The 27898-nt window shown below is 33.2% G+C and overlaps 4 protein-coding genes across 8 annotated transcripts in view; 2 read left to right on the top strand and 2 right to left on the bottom strand.

The window, feature by feature from the left end:
• Positions 1-11173, top strand: part of LOC117232273 (follistatin-related protein 5-like) — a 47033-nt gene extending 35860 nt beyond the window's left edge. Inside the window, exons 3-17 of the mRNA XM_033491561.1 lie at positions 2999-3134; positions 5021-5260; positions 5802-5986; positions 6067-6201; positions 6288-6420; positions 6593-6753; positions 6912-7035; positions 7104-7397; positions 8837-8958; positions 9187-9324; positions 9418-9633; positions 9717-9867; positions 9958-10158; positions 10234-10380; positions 10453-11173. Coding sequence (XP_033347452.1) covers positions 2999-3134; positions 5021-5260; positions 5802-5986; positions 6067-6201; positions 6288-6420; positions 6593-6753; positions 6912-7035; positions 7104-7397; positions 8837-8958; positions 9187-9324; positions 9418-9633; positions 9717-9867; positions 9958-10158; positions 10234-10380; positions 10453-10682 — 2613 coding nt within the window. The 3' untranslated portion in view covers positions 10683-11173. The remainder of the gene's footprint in view (positions 1-2998; positions 3135-5020; positions 5261-5801; positions 5987-6066; positions 6202-6287; positions 6421-6592; positions 6754-6911; positions 7036-7103; positions 7398-8836; positions 8959-9186; positions 9325-9417; positions 9634-9716; positions 9868-9957; positions 10159-10233; positions 10381-10452) is intronic.
• On the bottom strand, positions 10860-18783 carry LOC117232272. Of its 3 annotated transcripts, XM_033491560.1 has the most exons (15): positions 18639-18783; positions 18311-18528; positions 17596-17830; positions 17395-17504; positions 17302-17334; positions 16892-17172; positions 16543-16813; positions 15705-16432; positions 15180-15452; positions 14291-14548; positions 13402-13710; positions 13089-13306; positions 12896-13012; positions 12695-12813; positions 10860-12625 (listed from the first exon to the last, which is right to left on the bottom strand). In XM_033491560.1, exons 3-15 carry the CDS (start codon positions 17802-17804, stop codon positions 12453-12455), a joined length of 3099 nt encoding a protein of 1032 aa, XP_033347451.1. In that variant the 5' UTR covers positions 17805-17830; positions 18311-18528; positions 18639-18783; the 3' UTR covers positions 10860-12452. The 3 variants fall into 3 exon arrangements, with proteins under 3 accessions (XP_033347451.1, XP_033347449.1, XP_033347450.1); XM_033491558.1 differs by having other exon boundaries at positions 17302-17504; XM_033491559.1 differs by lacking the exon at positions 18311-18528 and having other exon boundaries at positions 17302-17504; positions 18639-18737.
• Positions 18784-19176: 393 nt separating this feature from the next.
• Positions 19177-24343, top strand: LOC117232274 (type II inositol 1,4,5-trisphosphate 5-phosphatase). 2 transcript variants are annotated; one of them, XM_033491562.1, is made up of 19 exons: positions 19177-19400; positions 19644-19779; positions 19874-20054; positions 20176-20310; positions 20396-20511; positions 20590-20732; positions 20805-20978; positions 21077-21239; positions 21322-21500; positions 21580-21801; positions 21878-22013; positions 22091-22270; positions 22331-22427; positions 22497-22634; positions 22705-22802; positions 23075-23252; positions 23329-23456; positions 23535-23646; positions 23716-24343. In XM_033491562.1, exons 2-19 carry the CDS (start codon positions 19714-19716, stop codon positions 23880-23882), a joined length of 2613 nt encoding a protein of 870 aa, XP_033347453.1. In that variant the 5' UTR covers positions 19177-19400; positions 19644-19713; the 3' UTR covers positions 23883-24343. The 2 variants fall into 2 exon arrangements, with proteins under 2 accessions (XP_033347453.1, XP_033347455.1); XM_033491564.1 differs by having other exon boundaries at positions 19602-19779.
• Positions 24344-24794: 451 nt separating this feature from the next.
• On the bottom strand, positions 24795-27590 carry LOC117232275 (importin subunit alpha). Of its 2 annotated transcripts, none has more exons than XM_033491565.1 (8): positions 27430-27590; positions 26963-27064; positions 26505-26815; positions 26169-26424; positions 25962-26100; positions 25511-25869; positions 25095-25427; positions 24795-25014 (listed from the first exon to the last, which is right to left on the bottom strand). In XM_033491565.1, exons 2-8 carry the CDS (start codon positions 27026-27028, stop codon positions 24919-24921), a joined length of 1560 nt encoding a protein of 519 aa, XP_033347456.1. In that variant the 5' UTR covers positions 27029-27064; positions 27430-27590; the 3' UTR covers positions 24795-24918. The 2 variants fall into 2 exon arrangements, with proteins under 2 accessions (XP_033347456.1, XP_033347457.1); XM_033491566.1 differs by lacking the exon at positions 27430-27590 and adding an exon at positions 27181-27199.
• Between the last annotated feature and the right edge of the window lie 308 nt (positions 27591-27898).

Raw genomic sequence — 27898 nt, 5'->3', positions numbered from 1 at the left:
AATCACAGCATGGACATCTGACTTGCCGTCATTGCTGCACGAGCTGCTGTGCTGACCATTCCGTTAATGTTGACCGGAAGTGTTTGTTCTGATGCATGTGCACTAGTATGCTAGACACCACTTGTCTCATGGATCGTGTAGCGTTGTAGTCCAACATAATTGTCGGCGTGCCAGAATTTACCCAACGCATAGGTGGTTGGATCGGTGCCGGCATTTGTCCCGTGTACGTCCTCCAACATGCGAGGATAATTCGCTTCACGGCCTGAAGCGGATTTGATTGCACGACACCCATGATAAATGTAAATGCAAACAACGTCTGACAACTGAATTCGAGCGCTGCAAACTGGCTAATTTCCATAGCTGGTTGTTCTTCTGATTTCGATCCTAACGATCTTCTCAGACAACTTTCGCTCGACTGCGTTCCATCCGCAAATAATCTTCTCCCACTGCTATTACTCGTGGTTCGTCCGAGTGATATAGTATTATCAATTAATTATCGTCCCCGTTCAAGAAGTTCCAAGCCCACGGTAAACACGAAACGTTCGTACGCGACATTTCATTATCTCGGGCGAAAATAATGGCACGGTAATTTCGTATAAGGGGCGTACTTACGAGCGTTTTTCGTGGCAAGGAACATTCTGTTGTTACTTCTAATACCCGAACTAGTTCCCTCCAACTTACCTCTTAATGAACGTCCAAACGTGTACCTGTAACACCTTTTCGTTACATTCGCTTCAAGTTCGCCTCTTATACTGATTACTTCTTTGACAAAGAGCTGAAAATTTCCTCCAACGAACGTTCGAACGAAATGGAAGAGTCCTCCACTTTCGCGCGATAAAATTGCACCGATTTTCACGAACGTGGAACGTATTGTTAAAATCCCGATACGCCGTCGGCTGCACTGTAATCAATGGCATCGGCCACGCTGACAGCGTTAATCGATAATCCAAAATAACACGCGTTAATACGGCAAGTCGTGAAACCAACGAAATAGCTGGTCGTAATTGGATCGGACACAGTGTCGGACGTATCTACCGAACGTGTGAATGTATCCTTGCCTCGAGCGAAATCGTAATTTTTCCAAAACGAATTGGCTGTTTGCGTTCAGGTGATCGATTTGATAAAACTTCGTAGGAAAGTGTATGAAATACGGCTCGAAAGCTGAATGGTACAAGAAACAGAAATCGCTAGTCAGATCTCTAATTTGTGTGATAAATAAAATGTACTAAGAGGCACATCACTCGATGAATTCGAGTAGTGGTACAGGATTTATTAGGTGTCGTTACAACCAAGATCTTTCTTCGGTGGTTTGTTTTTAGATAATTACATTGTGAAAGTCTAACTTTCTGCGGTTAGACGCGCTTAATATTATCTATAATATTAATACAATCGATCAGACGTCGTGTAAAAAATGTTATAAATCAAATATTAATTCTTAATAGGTAAAATAGAACGTATACTTGAATAAAATTTAGCCATTTAATCGATCTTTACGTTGTATCTTACGTTAACGGACACGATCTTTTTGTATCATGATCGATATCGAAATAGTCACAATATCGTACGAGTTACATTATCTGTATTTTTCTCATGATGAAGATAAAATATTAAAATTGAAAAAAAAATTTGAAAATACGAAATCTGCGGAGCGGTGGCACGAGGAAGAGACGAGTATGTTTAGAAAATATGTTTGATGAAAAAAGCAACGGATCCAACGTCAACCACAAGAATGAGAGAAGCTGCTTGAAGTTTAATGATTCTTAAGGACGAGTTCTCAGACTATCTAAATTAATTCTTAAAGTTCCCTCCCAAAAAGTTATTCTCCCTAGCGGCCGGTAATTTCAGGGAGTAATTGAAAACACCCGTTCCGTGAATGAACAATTTTAGGCGACGCTAATGGAGATACGGAATGCCGCGGTGTCCTCGTAAATTTCCTCGTGAAATAACGCGGTCGCGAGAATGAATGAATCCTAAAACTACTCATATTTTTCGATGTCGTTCTGATATTTCAGCTTCGTATATTAACCCCTTGCTGAACTTCCGAGTATCCGGCGAGCTTGACCGATCGCTTTGAGATCTCCGCCAACCAATTCCTGTTTTCTTTTTTGTCTTTCTCTGAACGATGCGACAACCAGCCAAACTATATCCTATGGCGTTCCGCTGTATGAAAAATCGAACAGATAGAAACCTGGATGCTCGATCCCTCTTTCCAACGTGTTTGTCTCTCGATATTGATACTTTATCATCTTTCATTCCAGGCAAGAATTTAACGTCGGATGAACGTCAAAGACCGAGGATCTCTTTATTTTTCGTCGAAATAATCATGGATGGAAGTAATACAGATCAGAAACAAAAGGATTTCATCGTGTCTCCAAACAATTTATTTGTTTCCTTTTTCTTTTTTTCTTTTTTCCTTATTTTCGATCAATTAAATAAAAGGTACAATTAACAAGAATAAGAAATAAAAGTCTTTTGGTAGTAAAAATACGAAGCAATCCCCTTTACGAAACATCTTCCCAGCGGTTTTTTTAACAAGATTAATTTTCGTAACGGATGATGTATTGTATCAACAACGACTCGAGCACAAAAGAAATTACTTGGTAACAAAGTTTACTAATAACGATTCGTTCCTTCTCTTCTCGCCGAGTTCGACTTTTTAATAAAAATGGAAAGTAATAGCGGCTCGTGGCAAGTCGGTCCGGCCTGGTCAAACTCGAACGAAATTCCTTGTGTTCTTAGAAAGAGCATGATACTGTGACACAATGCACATGTATGTATACTAGCCAGCTGCATCATCGACAATAAGTAAAGTGCTTTGCTCTAAATTTTCGTTAACGATGCACTTTTTCCAAACTCGATCGTGCCTAATCTGAACTGTCGATCGTGCCTTCCATCGATTCGCCCTGCCAACCGTACACGAACCTGTTTCTTGACCCTCTCGCGTCTTTAACCCAGTTTTCTCTGCGGTTCTTACGTATGCATTTTTCATTCTTTTCAGCACTCAAGGCGACACCGAGACTTTACTGTGGCCGAGAGCTACGATGCGTCATCCTCCAACAGTGACAGCCTTTCGATGACGATACCACCATCGATCGATCGGTCCTCGCTTCCTGAAGAATCATACCTTCCTGAAAGTAAGAAACGAAGGTTAATCTAATAGCTTGAAATTTCCACGTGAAACTTTATTCCGTTTTTTGTTCGTTAATATCCGTTTCGTTCGCTGTGTCTTATAAGAGGAAAGAAAAAGATCTATTAAAAAATGTTGTACATCACGGATGCAGTAGAAAGGCAGCAAAGATACGTGTACAAAGTCGAGCCTTTGCAAAATTAACGTACAGACGTCGTTTCTTCTTCCACGCGAGAGAAACGAAAATTGAAAAGCCAACAAACTGGCCGGCATGCCGGAAGAAATTAATGAACGCGTTTACACACAGCGTGCATTTGATACAGCTGACAAGAATAAAAAAAGAAAAAAGCGAAAAAGAAACTGGTCATTCCCGTCATCTGTACTGTGAACGCTTTATTCGTGGTTACGAAATTTCTAAAGCAAACTTTCGCGTTATTCTTTCGTCAGCGCAACTGCTTTTCCCGCGAGTCTCGTTCAACATTTCTTAATTAAGTGATTATTCCGATGAATGTATAATTTTCAGTGCACAATGGCGCTATTCGAAGACCAGATTTTCGCGTTCTCGCCCTCGAACGGTAGTCGTTTAAAATGGAAAACGAAGAAGCGTCGTCGGCAACGGAAACGAGACCCATTTGTTTATGCTGTTTTAACCAAACGTCGTCCATCATTCGAGAAAAGGGATTTATAAGTACTGTATTTTCAGGATAAAGAACGCCACAAAGAACACCACGCCGGTGATAGTCAGCGCACCGAAAATTTGAACGCCTATCGAGACCTTCGTAATCATTCTCTTTTCCTGTTACTCCCGTTATCTTGATTCTTCCTCGGAAGATCTCTCTTTTAGTTTTTCGCTCTTTCACACTAAACGATACGCCGCTAGAATCGCGTAAAGGACAAGCCCAAGGATTAATATTAACGCGACTATGTAAAATAACGCGCACATTGCATATCAACTTTATCTGGTTAGAAAGTAAATTTAATTGTACGCATCGACTTGCACTCAACTTCGCATCGCAAAAATAAATAAATAATATTGAAATACGTGTATATATATCGATATTGCCCGTGATTACTTTGAACATATCCATTGAAATCAAAACGCAGTTCGACACAACAGCGACAACCGGTTCAATTATCGATGATATCACGATATTAAATATCAGAAAACGATTGAATTTGTATAAACACAAAGACAGTCGATATGTTATTATAATCGCTGATATAATAACTCGAAGCTTTGCCGTGAATTTTACAAATTCGAGTGCTAATTAGCGTCAGTCACAACAGGTACCCGTATTAATTACGGCAAACACGCGTATGAAATATTTATTCTGCATTGTTGACCAGAACAAGTTTCAGGCAGAATTTATCTGTCGACGTTTACCAATAATTCAACGCTACGTCTCTGTCAAACGAGTGTAACATATAAAGCTCGAAATAACCCGAAACAGAGAAAAAAATACTCGTCCAGTTTCGAGCCGCGATTCTTTGTTTAATACGCGTCCCCTTCTCTATCAAAGTCGTAACAAGAGGGCTCGAAATCTGGACAAGACCACGGTAATAAAATATTCGAGAGAGTCTCTTTGATGAACGAACTCAGGCCAAAGACAAGGAGATCGCAGATTCCGTAACGCGAAACCACTAAAAAGAAAGAGGAAAAGGGACGAACTACCTCGTAGCCAAAAGATTTAAATAACTTTAACCGCGAGAAGATTTTCGAGGATCTCAAAGCCTCGAATTCAATTCAGGACAACTTGAAATCGTGTACCAGCGTGCAACGATCGGAAAAAGCAAGTCGCACGTGTATTTGCGGAATCAATCGCTCGGGGATAGCTTTCGATGTTGTTCGAAGCCCATGGCGAAATCGTGATGTCTCCCTTATTTTTCTCACAGGCCCACATCCGATCGATCCTTGCGTGGCAAAATATTGCGGGATCGGCAAAGAATGCGAACTGTCGCCAAAAAACAACACCATCGCCGTGTGCGTTTGCATACGAAAATGCCCGCGAAGGCATCGACCAGTTTGCGCCAGTAATGGAAAAATCTACGCGAATCACTGCGAGCTACACAAAGCTGCCTGCCACTCTGAATCGCCGTTAACCAGAAGCAGACTGATGCGATGTCTACACCATGGTAAAAATCTTATGTTATTTCAGTACAAATTATTATCGAACTCTTTGTGCTAACTATTTAACTGTTTAACTATTCTCGAACTCTTTGTGCTAATTAGCTTTGACACATCTATCAGACTACTTAGATTCTTTCAATTGTTTCTTCTACATTATTATTATTAGACTACTTTATTATTAGACTATGGATGTTAATGGAAATTTTGATTGAAGTGGAGCTTACGCAAAAATCGATTTAACCTACTAAATATTTAATAAATACTATATTATGGATATTTTATATATCTTTGCGTATCATGTACATTTCATGTAAGTATCACTACACTTTTTAATTTCTTTATAAATCTCTGCAGCCTGGTTACTATCGAAATCTCAAACCCTATGAATTGTTTGTGTAATGTTGCAAATAGTAAAACAAATTACAGTACAAATCGTCGATCAAATTTTAGAAGAAAATATTCCATTTAAATTATGTAAAATGTTAGAGCTAATGTGATTAAATTCGAGCCACATTTTAATCCAAAATCTCGTCTTTCTGAATCCAGACATCGAAAACGCTCATATTCGAAGAACCTTACACATGAATAGAACATCCCCTAAAACGGGCAGGATCGTTTCTTACCCAAGATCCAGAAGCCGAAAGAAGGGTGGTTTGAAGGATAACTTGATACCAGAGAAGAACGACTCGGACTCGAAGGAGTGCTCGAATCAAGAATACGAAATAATGAAGGCAAGAGCAGATATGTAGTGAAACGTCGCTTATAGTATTCGATCATTGAACGTTGTGCGATTATATTACTTCCATTCCAGGATAATTTGCTGCTCTACAATCACGCGAGATTAATGTCCCAAGATAACCACAGCAAAGAATACCTTGTCAGTATAATGTTTTCTCACTACGATCGGAATAATAATGGCAATTTGGAACGCGAAGAATTAGAACAAGTAACTTTCTTCTATTTTACTTTCTCCATGATAATCAATTTAATCGATGGTCGTATGTATTTTATGTGACAAATGGTAATTTGTAGTTCGCGGAAAACGAAGACTTGGAAGAATTATGCAGAGGCTGCAATCTCGGTCACATGATCAGCTATGACGATACGGATGGCGATGGAAAACTGAACGTGAATGAATTTTACATGGCGTTCAGCAAACTTTACAGTAAGTATTCTTTCAAACTACTCGATCTAACCATTGTAGCCACAAGTTTTCATCTTTTTAAAGGTTCAAGATATTTTTCATTTAATAACGAAAGCCAAGATACGTGCATTTGTATAGAATTAAAATCTTTACATACGTATAGTATCTTTTAAACTAGCGCAATCGTTCATAGGTGTCTCGGTGGTATCTCTGGACAAGTCCCTCGAGATAAACCACATATCCGCGAGGGTAAGCGATAATGTGGAAATCAAATGCGATGTCACGGGAACACCGCCACCTCCGTTAGTGTGGCGACGCAACGGGGCTGATTTAGAAACGCTAAACGAACCTGAGGTACAATGAACAAGTAACAATTTCTTAAAAAAAGACGACCACTCCCCTTTTACATATCTTTGTAATAAATACTTCGATAATAATTTAATAATTGTCATAGACAAATGAACTTTCATACTTCAACGATAATAAATCTGTAATTACTTTTTCTTCGGTAGATTCGAGTGTTCAACGATGGCAGTCTTTATCTAACGAAAGTGCAACTGATACACGCTGGAAATTACACTTGTCATGCAGTTAGAAATCAAGACGTTGTTCAAACTCATATCCTAAGTATTCGCAGTAAGTATTACGAATATTGCAAAATTCGTTAACGCATGAACGATCATTTTTACGAAATTACTTTTTAGCTATTCCCGAAGTGAGGGTAACGCCGCGATTCCAAGCAAAACGTTTGAAAGAAGAAGCAAACGTAAGATGTCACGTAGCTGGTGAACCTCTTCCACGAGTGCAGTGGTTGAAAAACGACGAGGCGCTGAACCATGATCAACCGGATAAGTACGATATCATTGGGAACGGTACTAAACTCATCATTAAAAACGTTGATTACGCCGATACTGGAGCCTACATGTGTCAAGCTAGTAGTATCGGCGGTGTTACCAGAGATATCAGTAGCTTGGTGGTTCAGGAACAACCCACTCCAAGTAAGTCACTTGTTATGTGTATGTATAAACCTGTCCTTCTATACGTTAATATAAAGCAAAAAATAAATAGTCTCTCTGTCTGGTATATATAATTATATTCACAAATATAAATAAATATATATGTCGGAGATAAAAGGACATCAGAGCCTTCCCTTTGGAACTTCGGGAAAATCCCTTAACACCATAATCTAGATTCTATCAGAGGCGTAATTAATTGTATTTGTTCGAGATTTGTGATAATGAGCTTGGGCTCGAGGCGACAACCAGTCGCCGAACGTAGCCGCGGTCACGGGATGAACGCTTTGTCTGACAGAGGCATGAAGTAATTCTATAGCTCTCCTTAAAAAGGAAATAGTTGCAACACTCAACAGTAAACATTCCCGCGGTCTCTGTCCCGTAGCTTGCCACTTGCAGACCCTGTTCTTCGAGTAAGATGATTGCCAGATGTCGATGCGTTTCCATAGTACAGGTGCAGCTTTCCCTCGAGGGCGGCTAGCATCTTTTTCTAACCACCAACATGGAAATTGACCAATTAACAGCAACGTCAATTTCCCTCACTTTCTGAACGAAGGCTATCCTCGACGAATCCGATGATCTCGTCTCCTTAGACACACCCCATCATAGTTTTCCTCTGCAGCATCATCGCGACGGAAAGTCATTCTCTCATGAGGTCGTATTAGCGAGTACTTAGCGTCTGTACGCTCGGTGGATATTCCACGTTTTAACAAAGAGTTAGTTTAGTTATACTTCCATCGTAGCCAAGCAAGTCGAGTACGATTTGAACTTTGGAAGAAAGCGCATCCTGTTATCCCGTTGACCGCGGATTCGTTATTGAACCTAGGATCATTGTCATTAGCTTCTCGAGTATCTAATTACCACGGTTACTTGTTAACTTCTGTAATAATCGTATTTGCACTAGTCAATGTCTTCTCTATTGCATAACGACAATGTGTAATCCAAATGAAGATTCGTTTCACACCCCTAACCCTAATTCTAATGTAAATCCGACATCAGAAGTGGGAACAAATCTCGAACAAATACAATCGGATAGATTGACGACAATTGTTTAATTACGCCTATGATAGAATCTAGATTACGGTGTTAAGGGATTTTCCCGAAGTTCCAAAGGGAAGGCTCCGATGTCCTTTCATTCTTCGACATATATATATATATATATATATATATATATATATATATATATATATATATATATATATATCATTTATCAGTTATGCGATAAATTAGTTACTTACTATACATACCATATGCATAAACCTGTTCTCCTTCTACATGTTGGATAAGGTAATATAATACGTATAACGCAGTGTCAGTTAATGAAAAATAAAGAAGGAAAAGTAATTGTATTTGCAAATATAAAATATAGATCATTTATTGATCACTAATTTCGATAAATTAATAACAATTGTGTTCTTATCTAGCGACCGAGAACGAAGAGCGGAGATTCTTCTCTTTCCACGAATGGGGCATTTTGGTATACGAACCGTCTGCTTGCCGACCACGACATGAAATTCGCTCTACGGATGTGATACCTGGTACACAGGTAAAATTAAACGTGTTATTAAATAATTGTAGTATAAACGATTCTAAGCTTTCATAGTCGAGATTGCTATTGTTCAATAAGTTTTTAAGTGTAAGTTGCATTTTGATTCGAATATTACTGTTGTTATATCGACGTTGTGAATACTTTCAAATACTTAATAGTTATAAATGGTAGCCTGGACTAACAAATTCATTTTCATGTTTTCATGTATTAAATTTTGTAACTTAGGAATACGTGTGTGGCATTAAGGGTGTCCCTTGTTCATGGGGACGCGCGATTAATGTAGCAAATCGATATGTATACGTCAGTCAACCAGATAAAGATCGCGTACTTGTCATCAGTGAAATACAAATGGTTATAGTCGATGTGAGTAAATTTTAATTTGTCAATATTGACTCTATTCGTTTAATACAACTACTACGATTAAAAATAAATCTTACTCTCTTTATAATGTATTAGGTGGTACCGACCGACAAAAACCCTGTTCAGCTCTGGTATGTTTCCTCTCTCGATCAAGTATGGATATTGAACTGGCGAAACGAGAAAGACATCGATGTAAAAACGGTGCAAGTAATAGAAGATGCTGCTCAGAAAAAAAAGCACCGAGCCATTCGACCAGAGCCTATCGATGCGCAATTTGATATAATCCAAAATATTTATATTCCTGAATCGCAAGTAAGTCTCTTAATCGTTGAAAGTTATCATCCACTCTGAAATTACGTAAACGTAAGTATTACCGTATACTTTTCATCTTTTAGGATATTGAGAACGTGTTCAAGTACGGTTACGTGAGTCATGCGAATCAACGTAACATGTATAAACTTGATTTAAAGAATATGAAATATACACGTAGCGCTGATTTAAGTTCTTATAATTGTGTTCCAGTGAATGTCCAATTTTCAGTCCTATGTGAGTAATTTATTTTAGTTATGTATTAAATTGATAAATGTTTGATACATAACTGAAACAATCTATAAATATACCTTACAATTTTTTCAGATGGATTTGTAGTAATCGAATGTCAAGAACCGGTTACCAACCGACCAACAGGCCAATTGTTGTTAGATTATTTAACTGACACCGTTCTTGCATACAAACCAAATCTTTTAGGGAAACCAACTATTTCACCCGACTCTCGGCACCTTGTCACGTTAGACAAACAAGACACAGGCGTAACTCTAGTCGTACAAGAAGTATCATGTAACTAGAATTTATTTTTTCTTTATAAGATTATTAACGGTATTACTAATAACAATTCACCAATCCTTTTTTTAGCCGATGGTTTGAAATTCGCATTTGACGTAAAAACGACATTGAATATCAGCGATATCGCGCTCTATCCATCACAAACGACGCACGGTTATGATATTTACGCATCATCCATTGACAAAGAAAACATTCTCTTCCTTGATCTGTCCACCGGTATGATGAAAATTTTAAAACACAATAATATAATATTGCATCAAAAGTTAAAACATTAATTTTTAACTATAGGTAAAGTGGAAATGATAACAGGCGTGGGTAAAGCAACGTCGCCTAATTTAACAAAATGGGGAAACCCGAATAGACCAATTGTACAAAGTGGCATATTTGGTAAATATATGGTCAGCCCATCTAGTGATGCACTATTCGTTTTAAATGGTGAAACCCGAACAATAAATTGCGAGATTGGAGGCCTGGAACATCCTGGAGCAGTGGTATGGTTTACAGTGTCTTTACATTAAACAATCGAAATTTTGACAACGATACACGGCGCGCATAGATAAAGAAAAGTAGCCAAGCACAGAAGAAACAGTGATATGTACATCACCATTTGAACAAAAGGGTAGAATAATTGTAGTTTTGTTAGGTTAGAGAAAGGAACGGTTGAAACAAATTTTGAGAAATATATTCTAACACCAACATACCATTATTCATGGTTATCGTTAAAATATCTAAAAAGTTTCCGAGTACTGCTCTTCAATAATTAACGGCGTATTTTTGACACCATCGAGCAAATAAACGTTTTTGATCGTTACAATACAAATATTTATCGCGAAACATTTAACGATAAGATTTTTAATGTACATACCAAAGATCGTCTTTTACATACATATTTAACGTACCTAATCATTACCCTATCGGTGGCCTTAGTTTCCCTCGATTTTGCATATCTCAATCTTTGTACTAATATATTTCTCTTTCGAATAAATTTTTGATGGCTATAAGAATACAATTACAATTCTTCCAAATAGCAATTAGAATAATGTTATTTCTTACCCAACATGTACTATAAATTATTAAAACCTAATATTATTAAACTCAATATAACAAAACAATTTAGAAATTTGGCGATTTCTATCTCTAACGATATATTAAAAGTTTTTCGTTAAATGATATCAAGAGATATTAATGTTATAGCCAAAGATTCGTCAATAACTTGTATATCGTAGCTAAACCAGTTGATTAGAAAACAAGAAACAATCACGAAATTACATAAATCGAATGAACACAAATATAATACAGTATAATCACTTCGTAGTTGGCAGGTTTTAACCGAAAAATTAGAACCATTTCTTTTACGATAATTTTTACAATAATCTATCCGGCAAAGACGTATAATACAGTCATCGGGTCACAAATAGTATATTAACAACGGGTATGATGATTATGTATTATAACGCATGCGTGTGTCCATTGTACGCGTGAAAATACGAGCGCATATAACAACTAAAATGAATACCTTGTAATAAAATTACAACAAAACTAATTTAATAAATAATCTGCAAATACAAATCCTTTTTGCTACAATGTACATGCAGATTACGAACATCTTAGCAGTCTTGTATCCATTCAGATAAAAAGGAAATAGTGATACAGTGAATGGTTACGCTCCATCGTTAAGAATCGTACTTTTAAGTGTGTCTAGCCGTAACGTTCGCCTTTATTCACTAATAAATTACGTCTGTTCAAAACCCCAAAGTCTACTTTAATCACCTACTGTACAAATTCGACGTACGTTTATGCACTAATCTGGTATAAATACGCTTAGTTCTTTCCAAATTATCAACTCTTCCTTGCACAACTGCTGTTTTCCACGATTAATGTCATTAACAATCTGGTAATTACACTATACTTTCCAATTCAGTAAACAATCACCGATAAAATGCACAAATTTACCCCTAGTGATAGATACAATTGACAGTCAATGAATTTCCACGTGTATATCCCGCACGCTATACCGTCTGTAAAATGTTTTACAGACAACAGTTAAAACAGCATCAAATTGAATAAGGAAGGAAAAGAGACACAGAGGCAGACCATGAACGAATTATTAGGAAAAATAGATCGAAAGATTTGTAAGCAGTTTTCCATTCAATATGACATAGTTCGATCAACATATAAACGCAGCACCTTGTAAACTCTTCTCTTGATTTCCCAGTTACTCTTCTGTTTCTCACACTTTGTATATCACTGGCACTATCTATTTGCCAGTTTCTTTGTTCCAGCACTGGTTATATATTGCACGATTTTAAATTGGTCCCTTGCCGACTGTAAAAAAGTATATATGCGTTGCTAAAATCTTCCTCCTGAGGTTTTTGTCTGCTTGTAATTTCATCATTGTAGTAGTACCACATATCAGTGCGAGGATTTTTTGCGTATGCTGTATAGTGTCCAGCTGAGACCCCTTATAACACATAACACTACATAAGAACATCATTTTTAACTACGAATGAAATAAAATGAAGATATATACCTCCAAAATGACAAACGCATGCATAAAGATCGTATAAGTGTTGTCCAACGCTCAAACCAACCAAGGGAAATGTAACTTTATCGTCTAACTTCATACTAGTACACTCATAAAATACAAATCTATAATAAACAAAATACAATTATCGTATTTTGCAGAACAAATTTTATCTTTACGTCGCCATACAATCAAAAGTAAACATACCGTTTCAAATATACTATAAGGAACTTGGGATATCTATGAACTGTGAGAGTTTTCGTAGCGCATCGATTTCGCTCGCATTTTGGGCAAAACCAAGGGTTGTATTCGTCTAATGTTTCACTATAAAATATTATTTATTAGTTATTTGAAAAATTTGTGAAACTAGAAAATTTTAATCATTAATGATAAATTTTACCTTTGACTAAATGCTTGAAGACAATCATATAAAGACAAAGGATGATGAGGCCTTTGTTTGCTGACGCTAACATGATCAATGGGCGATGCGATCTTAGGAACCTGTTCCGTATAACGTACAGCTAGAGTATCACCATTACACAAGATTACCATACCCGTTTCGGGTACACTGCACCCTGTACAATGTGTAGTATACATGCAACGAGAACAATGATGCCCCTATTAAGAAAGGTACATTCGTTAATATATTTAATTCTATATCAAAAACTATTTATATTGAGATTAAATCCACAAAAAATAATAGAGATTCTAACCTGTCCTGTAACAAAATGAAGTGTATAATTTCCTTCTTGTGGTACATTTTTTCTTACAATATCATACAAGTCCTTAGCGTTTACTCTTGAAGGTAATCTTACTAAATGCGGATATCCAAAAAGTTTTGTTCCTTTACGATTGTTTGTTGTTTCATTTGTTGTATCATGTCGCAAGACCAATGGTACATTTAAGATCCTAATTGCAGGTCTTGGTCTGCCTGTTTGATCTATTTTAATAAAGGATGATGCAGTCATATAGGTTGAACACATTGGACACATTTGCGGTTCCGTTTGATTTTTGAAGTAATTCTGTTAAATTAAACATAAAACAATAACTTAGAAAGTTTACATTGTAACATGTGAGATTTAAATATGTACTTAAAGTTCAATTTTTGCAATGTGATATGACTGTTAAAGGATAATATAATACCCTCAGTATACAGCAGCTTCAGATTAGTCTGAATTGAGTTCCAAAGTATAAGTTTTTTGGCTTGCGGATTGTACTCAAATAGCGAATCATACGGGTTTCCATCTTTTCGTTTCCAAGTACCTCTACTTCGAGCGAAGTTTCCTGGGCTAATTGGCAACAAAAAGCTATTTCTGGTTCCCGTACGTACCCTTATGATACCGTCCGGCTAGAACGTTTATTGACTGAATCTCAGACCTTCCCGAGGTGAAAACGTGGTAACTATGTACCTTGCCTGTACACCCCTTCCGCTAGATTGAAGCTGCCGTTTTCATCATCGGGTTTACGTATTATACCAATTACGATTATGCGAATAAAGTATCAATAATAATGTAAAAAAATAAATTAATAGGAAATTTTGATCGTTTAATGCTGTTCATTCTTGCGAACATATTAGAAAAATTAAGCTACAGAGTAGCCTACCTCAATACAAGTATCGCACATAACAAAGTTGCAACTATTTCCGCTATGCTTTTTCAAATCTCCGTCCAATTCTTCGAGACAAATTGTACATGGAATTTCTTCTCCCATAACTGTACATTTTTGACAGGAATCAGCCTCCGATATACGATCTCCACCACCGTCTGATACTGAAGTGTACGCATCAGGAGGTTCCGTGAGTTCAAAGGCATATATAGATCGATTTGTATCATTGATGTGTCTCAAGAGTGTATTGTCATCCTTAAATGTAAAACCTTGATGTACAATCCAACAATGACAATTCCGTCTAGTGTGATAAGTTACAGCAAACAAGATACATAATTCCTGATACCTACGGTGCAAGGGTAAAATAATATAATCGAGGAATGATGGCCATAGTTGGCCAATAACAAGAAAGTATATAACGAAAATCAAATTAAACATATATAAAAGAATACAGAAACAAAGAAATTGAATCTGTGTGATGGAATGTAGCCTCGTAACTAAACTTTACGCTACGAGAATGTTCTTCCACAACATTTACTCTCGGAGAGCAGTATCAACGATTATCGAGACTACTCGATAAGCCGCCTTCTTCACCCTCCATAATTATTCTCGCATTAACATATAGACCCACGCACCGTTTTTCATGATATGGAATAAAATTGAACTTTATTCCTAATTAAAACAAATAACTTGATACATCCTTAAAAAACATATTGGATTAAAGGATTATTCTAGTAACCTCATTATCCAAATATCTACTAAATCTGCAGACTTCTTTGAAATATTATAAACTCACAATGGACTGACTAAACGAATAAAAATTTCGTAATATATACATACATGCGATAGGAATTAGTTAAGGAGGAGTTAAGTTCTATATGCTTACCAGAATCTTTGATATATGATTTTCTAAAACTTCGGCAAGTGCAATATTTCTTATTGCAATGTTTTCTTTGCCAAGTGTTTTTAGTAGCTCCTTTTTCAATTTCCCAATGCGTGATTGCTTATTTAATGAAACAACACACTTTATAGGTTGATCACCATTTGCGGGAACATATGTAACGTTTAATTGTCTTTCCATTGCATGGGGCAGCGGTACTGATAAATACATGAAAGGTTCATATGTAACAGAAACATGATTACATACTGCACAAACAACCTATAAAGGAAATATAACAATGAAAGTTATTTCAATCTTATATATAAATAACATGTATATTTGTAATTTAAACATTATCATATATCAGCAAAATGAGACCTGCTTTTTATGCTTCGCAAAGCAAGAAGGTATAACTGCTGAAGTTTAATATAGGAAACATTTTACGGTAAAAATCAATTATGTGTGTAAATTACCCCAACGCAGTCTCCATAGTATGAACATAAAGTATCATATATGATACAATAGATTTACCTTGCTTTTAAACTGTCCCTGGAAAGTATCAACGATAATACTTCTATTAGATTTTAAATGCTTTGCCCAATGTTTGTCGGCTTCAAGCTCATCTTGTGTCTCTATAGTACCATTTCCATAGCTTTGTGACATTCGTGTACATTGAGAACTAATGCTTCCTTGACCATCACGTTTATGATTCTTCTCTTGATCATCCAATCTCATACGTTTTACATTACATTTTTCTAAACCATTATCATATTCTATATCAGAACCACTTGATGCATAATCTACACCACAATTGACTTTTTGAACATTGACTTCCTTTATTCTTTTGATACTGACACTTTTATTGTCAAAATCATGATTTTCCATTAGATTTGAATTGTCTAAAGGCATTCTACGAACATTTTCCTTTGGAAATTTTTGAGAATCATAATGAATCTCATTATTACATTCTTGTTGTGTTACTAAAAAGTTTGCATTGCTAGTTTTTGCTTCTTTATGAATATCATAAAGACCATGATATTTTGGTACATTTTTCGAAAGTTCGATTAATGTTTCCAGCCTTAACGAAGGCGTAACTTCACTTTTTTTTTCATCAACTTCATTGTGAATAAACGTACTTGACTTTGCTTCAACAGTTTCATCAGAATCAAGTGTTTCTTCATCATCTTCACCATCATTCAAAGGCGATCCTCGTGGCGAATTTGCAATACTATCTAATTCACCTATTGGTGAACCTAAATCTAAAATCAATTAATTTTTATAATTTCTGCGTATGTACGTATGTATATAATTTTTCTATGTATGTATATAATTTTCACTTATTATAAATCTATATTAAGTATATTTTTACCTCTTGGTGAACCTGCCATAGTAACATTAGGGCTATTTGGACATTCTGGTGATGGTAAGCAATCATACATTTCCAATATATCTGTATTACAATTGGAATTACTAGTGGCAGTGACTGGGGACATCATTTTCCCATTTGAATTCTCAATTGAATTAATAGAGTTGGCAGTGGTTGTAGATGAAGGAGTTTGACAATTTTTTGTACACTTTGCTGTATTCATTTGTTCATGTAAAGAATCCAGTAAAAGTGCAAGAAATTCTTGACAATCATGCTATTAATTATTATTTATAATAATTATTTAAATTATTCAATAATAATTAAACAATTTACAAAAATATCTTATAATTACCTGTCTATTATCTTTAAACTGTGAATGATACGCGCCCAATGTCTGTTTAAATTCAGTAGGCCTAAGGACACTATATTTTCCAGACCACATTTTGCCAAGAAGTACGCTAAAATGTGCCATTAATGATCCTGGAGGAGGTAGTTTTTCCCCTCCCTGCTGTATATCCAAAAAATGTCGCAGGACGGGTGGTGTTGCAGTCAAACATTGTAAACCAGCAGCCATAAAACAAGTATTACCAAGATTACGAAGACCACATACTCCAGCACGTAAAACTACATCTTCTATAACATAGAAACACACAAAAATATTACTATTTAATGAACTTAATAAAGAAATTTATTTCAAAATGAAACTTTATTAGAATACATAAATACATGTGTATACATAAATACATAAGAATTTATACACACCCATGGGAGAATCATCTTGAGAATCTCCACCTTCTGAAAACAAATTATTTAGAGCTGGAGTACCGGGAGGTAAAAATGGGCCATACTCTATACCAGTTCCGCTATCACCAATAGGATCTGCACCAACATCTGTGAAATCATTTAAACCAGGTGGTGGTGGAAGTGGAATAGCATAATCTGATGTAGAACTATTTGCTTCAGTCCTATAACAAAAATGTTGATGTAGACCAATATGATTTGTTATATATAGCAATATATATTGCTAACTATTTGAACAAGTAATATTCATGATACCATGTATCTTCTATGCCCATATTAACTTCTGATGAAAGCAGTTTATCTTCTTGAAGAGTTAGAGTATGATCTAAAGAAGACGTCAATGGACTGAGACCAGTAGAATCTAACACCTCTGATATCTCTGCTACTTCAGGCAGATAAAAGATTTCAGACGATCCAATCATTGAAATATTTTCTACTTCTGAGACATCCACCTTATTGTCCATTCAGATAGTAAAATAGCAAGTGTTACCTAAAAGTATAATTATTACAAAAGAAAGAATCAATGTACATTTGTTAAAATCAACATTATATCTTCTTCTAACATAAATACATTTTCTTCAAAAAGTTTTTCCATATTAATGCTTTTTAAAATAATTAAAGCTTACATTTGTCTTAACAAAAATTCATGAAATTAGTAATTTATCTATATAACAAATACAAACCTAATATATACCAAGGTATAAATATATAATACTATGAAATATTACAATACAGAGTACATTTACTAGAAACAAAAAGGTTTTATAAGATTTATTTGTTGCTTTGTTTTTCTTCTATTTTTTTGTTAATATAACATGCATTACTTAAGTATGTTTTATTTACTATAAAATTAACGATAAATAAACATGAAGGAACATTACATGAAAACATAAATGCCATTTCAAACTAGACTTTTACAAATTATATTATATTACATAAAATCATCAAACAATACTTAAATCATCCTAACCTAAGACGTCGGGGACGATTACCGCGAATTCTTTGGCGTCCTATTCTTGTAAGTCGGAAAACTCCTTGAGGAACAATTATTATCAATAACTGGATTTTTTTGTTTTTTATAAGTAAGATTATGTTATATTGGCTAGTACACTGATCAATATGGAAGAAACTGAATTCTATAGTCTATAAAAGTACAACTAGACCTTGCCCACTCAAATCGTAATCATCCTGTAATGTTGTAATACCATAAATTCGATATAAATTTACACAGAAAAACCATACAATTTCATATTTAATATGAGTGCATAAAAGAAAAAACAAAAACAATATTCACTTACATTGCAGAAAATCCACTTTCTTCTTCATGAAGTATCTATACCGCCATTGCAGTAAACGGCATGGTCAATGGAAGCGTTAGAAAAAGAAGATTTACCTACGGCGCTTCAGGAAGTTGGCATATTTTCTCATTTATAATGTAGGTACTTCCTGCTTCCTAGGGAAATTTCATTTGCGCGCCTAAAATTGTATTTTACATTTGATAAAAGTTTTCGTTTCTACAAAAAATTATTTTATGAAAGACGATATGGATGTATCAAAAAACAATACATATTCCTTTTACTTCAGAAGAATTATATCTAATTATATATATAAATAAACAAATTATACAGATACATGTATGTAAATATGTAAATATTTTAATAATGTTTTATTTTATATAAATGAATTAGAAGATCTAACTAGATCTAATTGATTTTAACGAGTTTAATGAGAAATCCTTTTATCTTTCTTTTATCTCATGGAAACACTCCATTTGTGTATACACATTTTCATTAACGAATATATGTATATACAACACCCATACACATATTGAAACTAACAAAGCTATATATCTACTGATTTCTTTGACACACACGAGGGAAACAAATTTAATCATGTCTAATGTCAATTATCGTACTTTGTCACTCCTTTCTCCTCAGTGATAAATTAAACTATATAGTATAAATTAATTAGTAATTGTACTAGAACATATTTTAAAAAGATATAGCAGTCTATATGAAAAAAATACAATGATAGCTGAGTTTTAGTACAAATAAGATAAGGTAATGTTTGATCTGGAAAGAAAATAACATTTTATGACGAAAATTCGTTAATAAAAAATAACTATTTTATTTAGTTTTAAGAAAATGATATTATTAATACTACTAAGATTATTTTGATTCATTACTATTAGTATAAACAAGCATGTACATTATTCTTATTGCCACTCTTATTAGACATAATAATAAATAAGTCTTTGATAGAATTCAATTATAATTTCATTAATATTTTACACTTATATGAAGAGTATTCATGCACCACACAAGGATTTTCTATTAAGTCTTTCAAGGAATAGATAATACTTTATTGATAAAAATGTCATCATCAGAACAATCAATGATTGTACAATCGAAGTTTGTCTCAGGGGAGACTGTAATAATTGTATCCTTTTATTAAAAAGCAGGATTATTGTCTCTTGCGTTTTTAAAGAATATATATAAGATATATATTTATAAAACCTTAATTATTTACAAAGGCAATGGATGCATCATTGATACAAGGTTGGGTTAAAGCTGCACGAATTATAGCACTTCTTAACAAGGGAACCACTCATGCATTGGTTATTTTAATTACTTCAAGAACACCTCCTCAAGTTTATAGTGATCTTACCATAGAAAGAGTATTGCCTATTGATCAAGATTTTAAGTGTAATATAAGTATGTAATTTTATTTAATTATTTACATGTTTAATAATCAATTTATATGTAATTACAAGTTATAGTTGAACTACAACTATTATAATATTTTATCTACAATTTATCAAATTTCATTTATTAGATACTGATGAAAAGCAACAAGATGGTTTAGATGTTTATCTGAATGTTACATCAAGGAAATTACACCTTGTATTTGAAATGAGGCCTGGAGTAGCAACTAGCTCCTTAGTGTCTGAGATATTTAGGGCTATAGAAGGTAATCATGTTATTTATCATGTAATTTTATATTATCAACAATATTTTTCTATTAATAGTTGATATATGTTTTTTAATCATTATAGTATATCAAAAAACCAAGAATTCAGCATCAGAATTTTTGTGGGTTCAAAAATTGACAGGAAATACACGTAATTTAAGTTCTAATACCAATGAAGAAATACAAGATAATACTGATCCTGTTAGTAGTTATACTAATTTTTATTATAATGACATTTTTTAGAAATTAATAATGGAAATTTTAAAATATTCTTTATAGTTGGTAGATTTAGAAAGTCCAGTTTTAGTTGTAACAAGACGCAGCATTGCTTCTGGCAAATCACCAGTAGCTGCCAGAGAATCAGCAGTACGATATCAAATGGCATGCAAAGAAGATGATTATACATACAGTAAAACATTTCGGTTTGTTTTATTTTCCTTATATATTAAATATGAAATATTTCTATTTGTCAGTCTATAACCAATTTATTATAGTATATTTATTGGTACATGGAATGTAAATGGTCAACCACCAAATGGTATTAAATTGCATGAGTGGTTGAGTTATGATAAAACACCTCCTGATGTATATGCAATTGGATTTCAAGAATTAGATTTAACTAAAGAAGCATTTCTTTTTAATGATACTCCAAGAGAAGAAGAGTGGAGGTATAAAATTTATAACGAAATATCTACGTTTTTATAATTATTTAAAAACATTATTGAACAGTATATCAATGTTATTATTGCTATTCATATGTTTATAGGCAAGTTGTAGCAAAATCTCTTCATCCAGATGGTGTGTATGAACAAGTAGCTATTGTGAGATTAGTCGGTATGATGTTACTTATATATGCTTTACATGGTCATATACCTTATATAAAAGATGTATCAGTTGATACAGTAGGTACTGGTATCATGGGTAAAATGGTAATATTTATCATGTCTCATAAATGATTAAACATCCCAAAATTCAATATGTGCGATATTATAGCAATTTAAATCTTATCAGGGTAACAAAGGAGGCGTAGCAGTAAGCTGCTCTATTCACAATACATCGATTTGTTTTGTTAATGCTCATTTAGCAGCACATTGCGAAGAATATGAAAGACGAAATCAAGATTATGCAGATATATGTGCGCGATTATCTTTTGCAAAATATGTCCCACCTAAAAGTTTTAAAGATCATGAGTAAGTGTTTTATTCAAATATTGTTTCAGAGTATATATCAACAGAAGTACATTTAAAAACACAAAAATTTTTAATATAGCCAGATCTATTGGTTAGGAGATTTGAATTATCGAATAACAGAAATGGATGTTCTAGCTGCTAAACAACATATAGATGCAGAAAATTATGCTCCTATCTTAGCTTTAGATCAATTAGGTCAACAACGACGATTAGGCCGTGTTTTACAAGGATTTCAAGAAGCAGAAATTACATTTAAACCAACATATAAATATGACCCAGGCACCGATAATTGGGACTCAAGGTTTCACAATTACATTTACAATTTTTCTCTTTGTATTTAAAAACTTTTCATTGAGCATAAACGTATATAATCACAGTGAGAAAGGTAGAGCACCAGCATGGTGTGATCGTATACTATGGAAAGGAGAAGCAATTACATCAATAGATTATAAAAGTCATCCTGAATTAAAAATTTCAGATCATAAACCCGTTAGTGCAATTTTTGATTCTCAGGTAAATATAAATATTTTTTAATAATATATAAATCATATATTCTTGAGCTCTATATTTTTATATCTAAAAATTTATAGATCAGAATCATAGATATGACAAAATATCGTAAGATTCATGAAGAAGTTATGAAAAAACTTGATAAGTTAGAAAACGAATTTTTACCACAAGTGATGGTTGATACAACAGAAATCATATTTGATACTTTGAAATTTCTTGAACCTAGCAGCAAAGAACTTATTATTGCTAATACTGGTCAGGTAAATAAATTTTTTAAACTTATACACTTATTGTGTATATAATAATTATACTGTTCTTAGGTACCAGTTCAATTCGAATTCATAAAAAAATTAGGCGATGCTAGTTACTGTAAAGATTGGCTGGATATAGAACCGTTTAAAGGTTTTATAAAACCAGGTATGATTTCTTCCCCGTTTTCTTAATCTGATTAGATATTTTATAATCTTATTTATACATCATATTTAGGAGAGAAATGTGATACTAGATTCGAAATATATGTCGACAAAAGATCGGCATGTAAATTAAATTCTGGAGAAGATAAATTATATGATATTTTAATTTTACATCTTGAGGGAGGAAAGGATATATTCATAACTGTTACAGGTAGCAATACTTTTAGTCGCTACTACATTGCTTTTAAGAAACAAAAAGGCAGATTATATAATTTTCTTAGGTACTTATGAAAGAAGCTGTTTCGGATCTTCAATGGAAGCTTTAGTTCACATTCCAGTACCAATTAGAGAAATTCCTATTGGTAGATTAATGGAACTCGTAAGCGTATTACATATATATATAAATTATATGCATAAGGTATCCTATTTAAATTAATTCAATTGATGCTGCTGGTCATTTGGGAAAATTTTTTTACATCAAATTATGTGTCCTTTCAAATCGTTCAATTTTGATCTGAAATATCTTTTAATATCATCAACAGCTTCGAAGATATCTGAATGGTACAATTTAAATGGGGCATCCTGTATATAAAAGAATAAAACTAAAATACTACAGTTAAGTTAATATTACTTTATTTTATCAAATTGTAGGAAAATAATAAAAATCTTTCTCAAGAACCATATGCTATACCTAAAGAAATATGGCTATTAGTTGACAGATTGTATCGACATGGTATAAAAACGACGGGGCTTTTTGAGACACCCGGACTTCCCAGTGAAATTATAGCAATAAGAGATTGGCTAGACAATTGGAGCCAAGATCCAATGCGTATCCTAATCTAAATATCTAACTTACAATCTTATACATTATTATAAATAATTCTGATTCCTTAACTTCTACAAAGCTGGTAGCGTACATTCAGTTGCGGAAGCATTACTTTTACTTTTAGAATCTACAGCAGAACCTTTAATCCCGTATAATCTTCATAGTGTATGCTTATCTGCAGCAACAAATTATTTACAGTGCAAACAGGTGTGTAAATCTGTAATTATTTAAGAAAAGATAATACTATATGTTATGTTCCTTATTATTTAAAATATTTTGTCGTAGATTGTAATGCAACTTCCAGAAATAAGGAGAACAGTTTTTGTTTATATTTGTTATTTTTTGCAAGAATTATTAAATCATACTCAAGATAATGAATTGGATGCCAAAACCCTCGGTAAGGCTCTACACTGTACTATGTATTACTATAATTAATAAACTTATTTGTTATTTATTTATATTGTAGCAACAATATTTGGATCAATTTTTTTAAGAGATCCACCAAGAAGTAGATGTGATAGAAATCAAAGTAGTCGTACTCAGATCGTCCAAGCAACAATTGACCGAAAAAAAGCTGCATTTGTTTATCACTTTTTAGTAAATGATCAAAGCGACTTTATTCTTGGCCGATAGTAATTAAACTTAAAAACAAGTATTTATTAAATGCAGTGCAGCTAATGCAAGCTTTAAACGAAATAAAATGTTTTGTTTAGGAGAAAATAATTTTATAGGTAGCAGCATGTTAAATAAATATTTTATGACATTAATATTTCTATAATAGTACTTAACAATTATGCGAACAAAATTTTTATGATGAAATAATGCACGTATATAAACAACTTGCCAATCCAGAAACGTTTTAAATGAATACATCGTGTGCTTACATGACATACTCCTATAATCAGATAAGTAAGAAATTCATATTATAATTTCATCTAGTCTTTGTAGCCTAAAACGGTTAAGTATGTATTATACATGACTTTATTTATAGCAAGAAATTGTACTGACTTAAGTTAATTTTATATCAGCTTGTAATTATTATTGAATATTTAGAACTATGACACTGAATATATAAACTACTTGTTCAACGCTTATGACTGTATTATATAAGATTATTTAGAACTACACTATCAATACATGTTAACTTTTGTATCAAAATTTTATTAAAAAATACATATAAATTGTAATGTATATAAGTAATGTAGTTCATAATATTTTATAGACACATAATTTAATAAATCACGACAATTACATATATAATAAAAAGACATGAAAATAATCCATACATAAAATTTAAACAATGATTAAATACAAAAATTAATGTTTCAACACGTGTGTATTGTAAATTTGAAAAAAAGACACAAAACATTAAAATGATTTTAGAATATCACAAAATACATAATTCATACATTACAGAATATTCTGAAATTAATACCAGGAATGATAAATAGTGAACTCTACTAAAAGGAAAAATAAAAACAAATAACTCGAAAGTTATATATAGAGAGGAACATTAATTGGAAATTGATGTCCAATAAAGCATTATGAAAGAGACAGAAAATTTCGTTTTTAATGTTCATTTTCAACGACAAAAGGATGTAAATCTATTTACAAAATGAACTGAAACACACACTAGTATATTAAATGACGTAAAACTGATTAAGGGGTTTTAAAAATTGAATCCGCTCTGTGCAGTTTCAGTTGTTTTAAACTCCAACTGACCATCAGCTACTGTAGGTGTTGCCAATGTTGATTCCTGTGCCTCCTATAAAAAAAATCTTTTTATATGATATACAAATACAGTTATTGGTAATTAAGTACTAAATTTTTCATAAATTTTCTTACAGGTTCTGAGAAGAAAGTATCTATCATTGCAGTAGCTTTTTGATATACTTGTTCTACTTCATGATGCTGTAAAGCTTCTAATTTATCCAAACCTCCAACTTCTTCTATCATAATGGCTACTCTATCAACTTCTCCCATTTTTTCTGCTGCACTGCAGATGTTACTTAAACCGTCAAGAACAACAATTATTGTTTTCCAATCTTTAGCTTCCAAAAGATTGCAAAATGGTCTAAGCACTCCCAACTGTACTAATTGGGCTAATTGTTGTACTGATCCACCTGATGTCAAATTTGTTACTGCCCATGCTGCCTCCTTTTGAGATTTAAAATCTCCCTAAAAAATAAAACATGTAATTATAATTAAATACATTATAATACTCTTAATAATTAATTAGTTAAAAAACATAATTTACTTACACACTCTAGAACATGTATCAAAGGTGGTAACAATGCAGCATTTATAACTTCTTGAATTTGTTCCATGTTTCCAGCAGTAATATTACTGATAGTCCATGCTGCCTCTTTAACAATATTGAGGCGATGATGTTGTAGCAATAAACCCAAATATTGTAAACCACCTGCTTGTATTATTGCATCTGTTTGCGCATCATTGCCTGTAACTATATTACCAACAGACCGAAGTGCTGGTGTTAAGACTGTCACTTCAGTTGAACCAAGTAAGTGTACAAGTTTTGGAATAACCCCACAATCAACGACTGCTTGTATTTTATCGTTAGGACCATCAGTAAGATATGAAAGAGCCCAGCAAGCATCAGCTATAATGAAAAACTTGTTTATAGTTACAAGATTTAGATTTATATTTATAATTAAAAATGCAGCAAATGTTAAATAAAAATAATCAATTTACCAAGTATGTCTTTGTCACTATTGCTAAGTAAACGATTTAGCACTGGAAGAGCGGTTCTCACAACATCAAATGGAGGTGGAGGATTTTTATTACGACACAAATTTGATAATGTCCAAACAATGTTACGTGTAAATGTTATCTGTAATGATAACAAACTTAGTAATACTATTATACCTTCATTAAAATAAATATGTATATTGTACATACAGAAGTGTCAGGCTTAATTAACTCTAATAAAAGTGGCATAGCATCAGTTCCAAGAACAAGATCTCGAGGCATTGCTCCATCTCCAGCAATGTTTCCAAGTGCCCATACTGCTTGTTCAGCAACATTAGGTGATCCAGATTTAAGTAATGCAACCAATTTTGGTATAGCACCATGTTTAACAACAACAAGAGTTTGTTCTGATGTACCAGATGCTACATTCGTTAAAGCCCATGCTGCTTCAAATTGCAATGCAGTGCTACAAATATTTAATATAAATAATATTTTACACATACACTGAATAAGATTAAAACAAAATTATTATATATATATATATACTTGTGATGATAATCCAAAAATTCAACACATAGTGGAACAATTCCACGCTGTATCATATTATCTATAGGTGGACTCTTTTCCCGGCTTAACATCTTTCTACATGTCTGCGTTGCTTGAAGTCGAATTGTTTCATCCAAAGATTTCATGCCATTAACAATTTCATCTATAGATGAAAGAAGTGAGTGATCACTTTCAGTCACAGAGCTTTGTGATTCTTTGCCTATATTTAAATTTCGTCGTTTTAATAACTGTTCATCTTTCCTAGCTTTACGTAATTCCACTGATATTTCATTTCTTCTTCTACGTGCTTCCTATAATAGTAATTTGTACAACATTGCATAAAATAATAATTCAGAAGTTCATTTTTACATATATGGAATATATTTGTTAATGTAACATAATATTTTATATATTTTTATAAATTACATGTTTTATAAATATATAATTGATTAACTTACTTCATGTTTGTAATTGAATTTAAAATTAGCTTTACGACTATGGCAATCAGCTTCTGGCGCAGGCATTTTCGTATCTTAAGCAAATTAGATCTAAATTTTCTTCTGTAAAAATATAAGTAGTATGAATCACTAATGTATGCAATTAAAAAATAGGATGTAACTTTTAATAAAATTCTACAATATATAATTAAAAGAATATGAAGTTTGTTCTTTCCCACCTACTAATTATATACGTAATGACTTCGGCGTAATTGCATGTAATGATTATGATATCCTGTCAGATAGCCTAGTATAAATGCGAACACTGTATTATATTGCAAATCGCGTTAAAATATTACGCAAAATATTTTAAATCTACGTTTCCTAACGGTTATTTACTGTCTTTTTTTCAGTTCTTCTCTACGTTATATGACATCTACCTATAGTGTAATTTTAAGTATATGTTAAAGTTGAAAAATTTCACTTACTGAAAGTATGTCAATAAATATCAAGATATGCAGAATAAAGGATGGATTATCGAACACTACATGAACCGATCGCGACCCGCGCGTTAAAGGTACAATGGCTGCTAAAGAATTTTCTTTGTACTTAGAACCTGTTGCTGTTAATCGAAGGACGTAAAAGAAATTATTGTTTATACCTTCAACCAACTAGGACTTCCATCCGTGTATGACGAAATATCGTATTGAATCATGATTGGTGGTTGCAATTATGATGAGATGTGATTGGTTGTTCAATATTCAACGTTTAATTTTTAAATGAAAACAAACTAATCAAAATACCATTTACCTTCATGAATTTCATATAATCTGTATTATTAAAATAAAATAATCCATTTAACTTTTATAATCTTTTACTAATCTTCATGATACTTTTAAATAATGAAGATGTAAATCGTACTTGAAAAATTAATCGTAACGGAACATTTTAGCAATA

This window comes from Bombus vosnesenskii, unplaced genomic scaffold (genome assembly GCF_011952255.1).
Source record: "Bombus vosnesenskii isolate JDL3184/JDL3185 unplaced genomic scaffold, Bvos_JDL3184-5_v1.1 scf7180000013285, whole genome shotgun sequence".
Classification (NCBI taxonomy): Eukaryota; Metazoa; Arthropoda; class Insecta; order Hymenoptera; family Apidae; genus Bombus; species Bombus vosnesenskii.
This window is presented reverse-complemented; position numbering and strand designations above follow the sequence as displayed.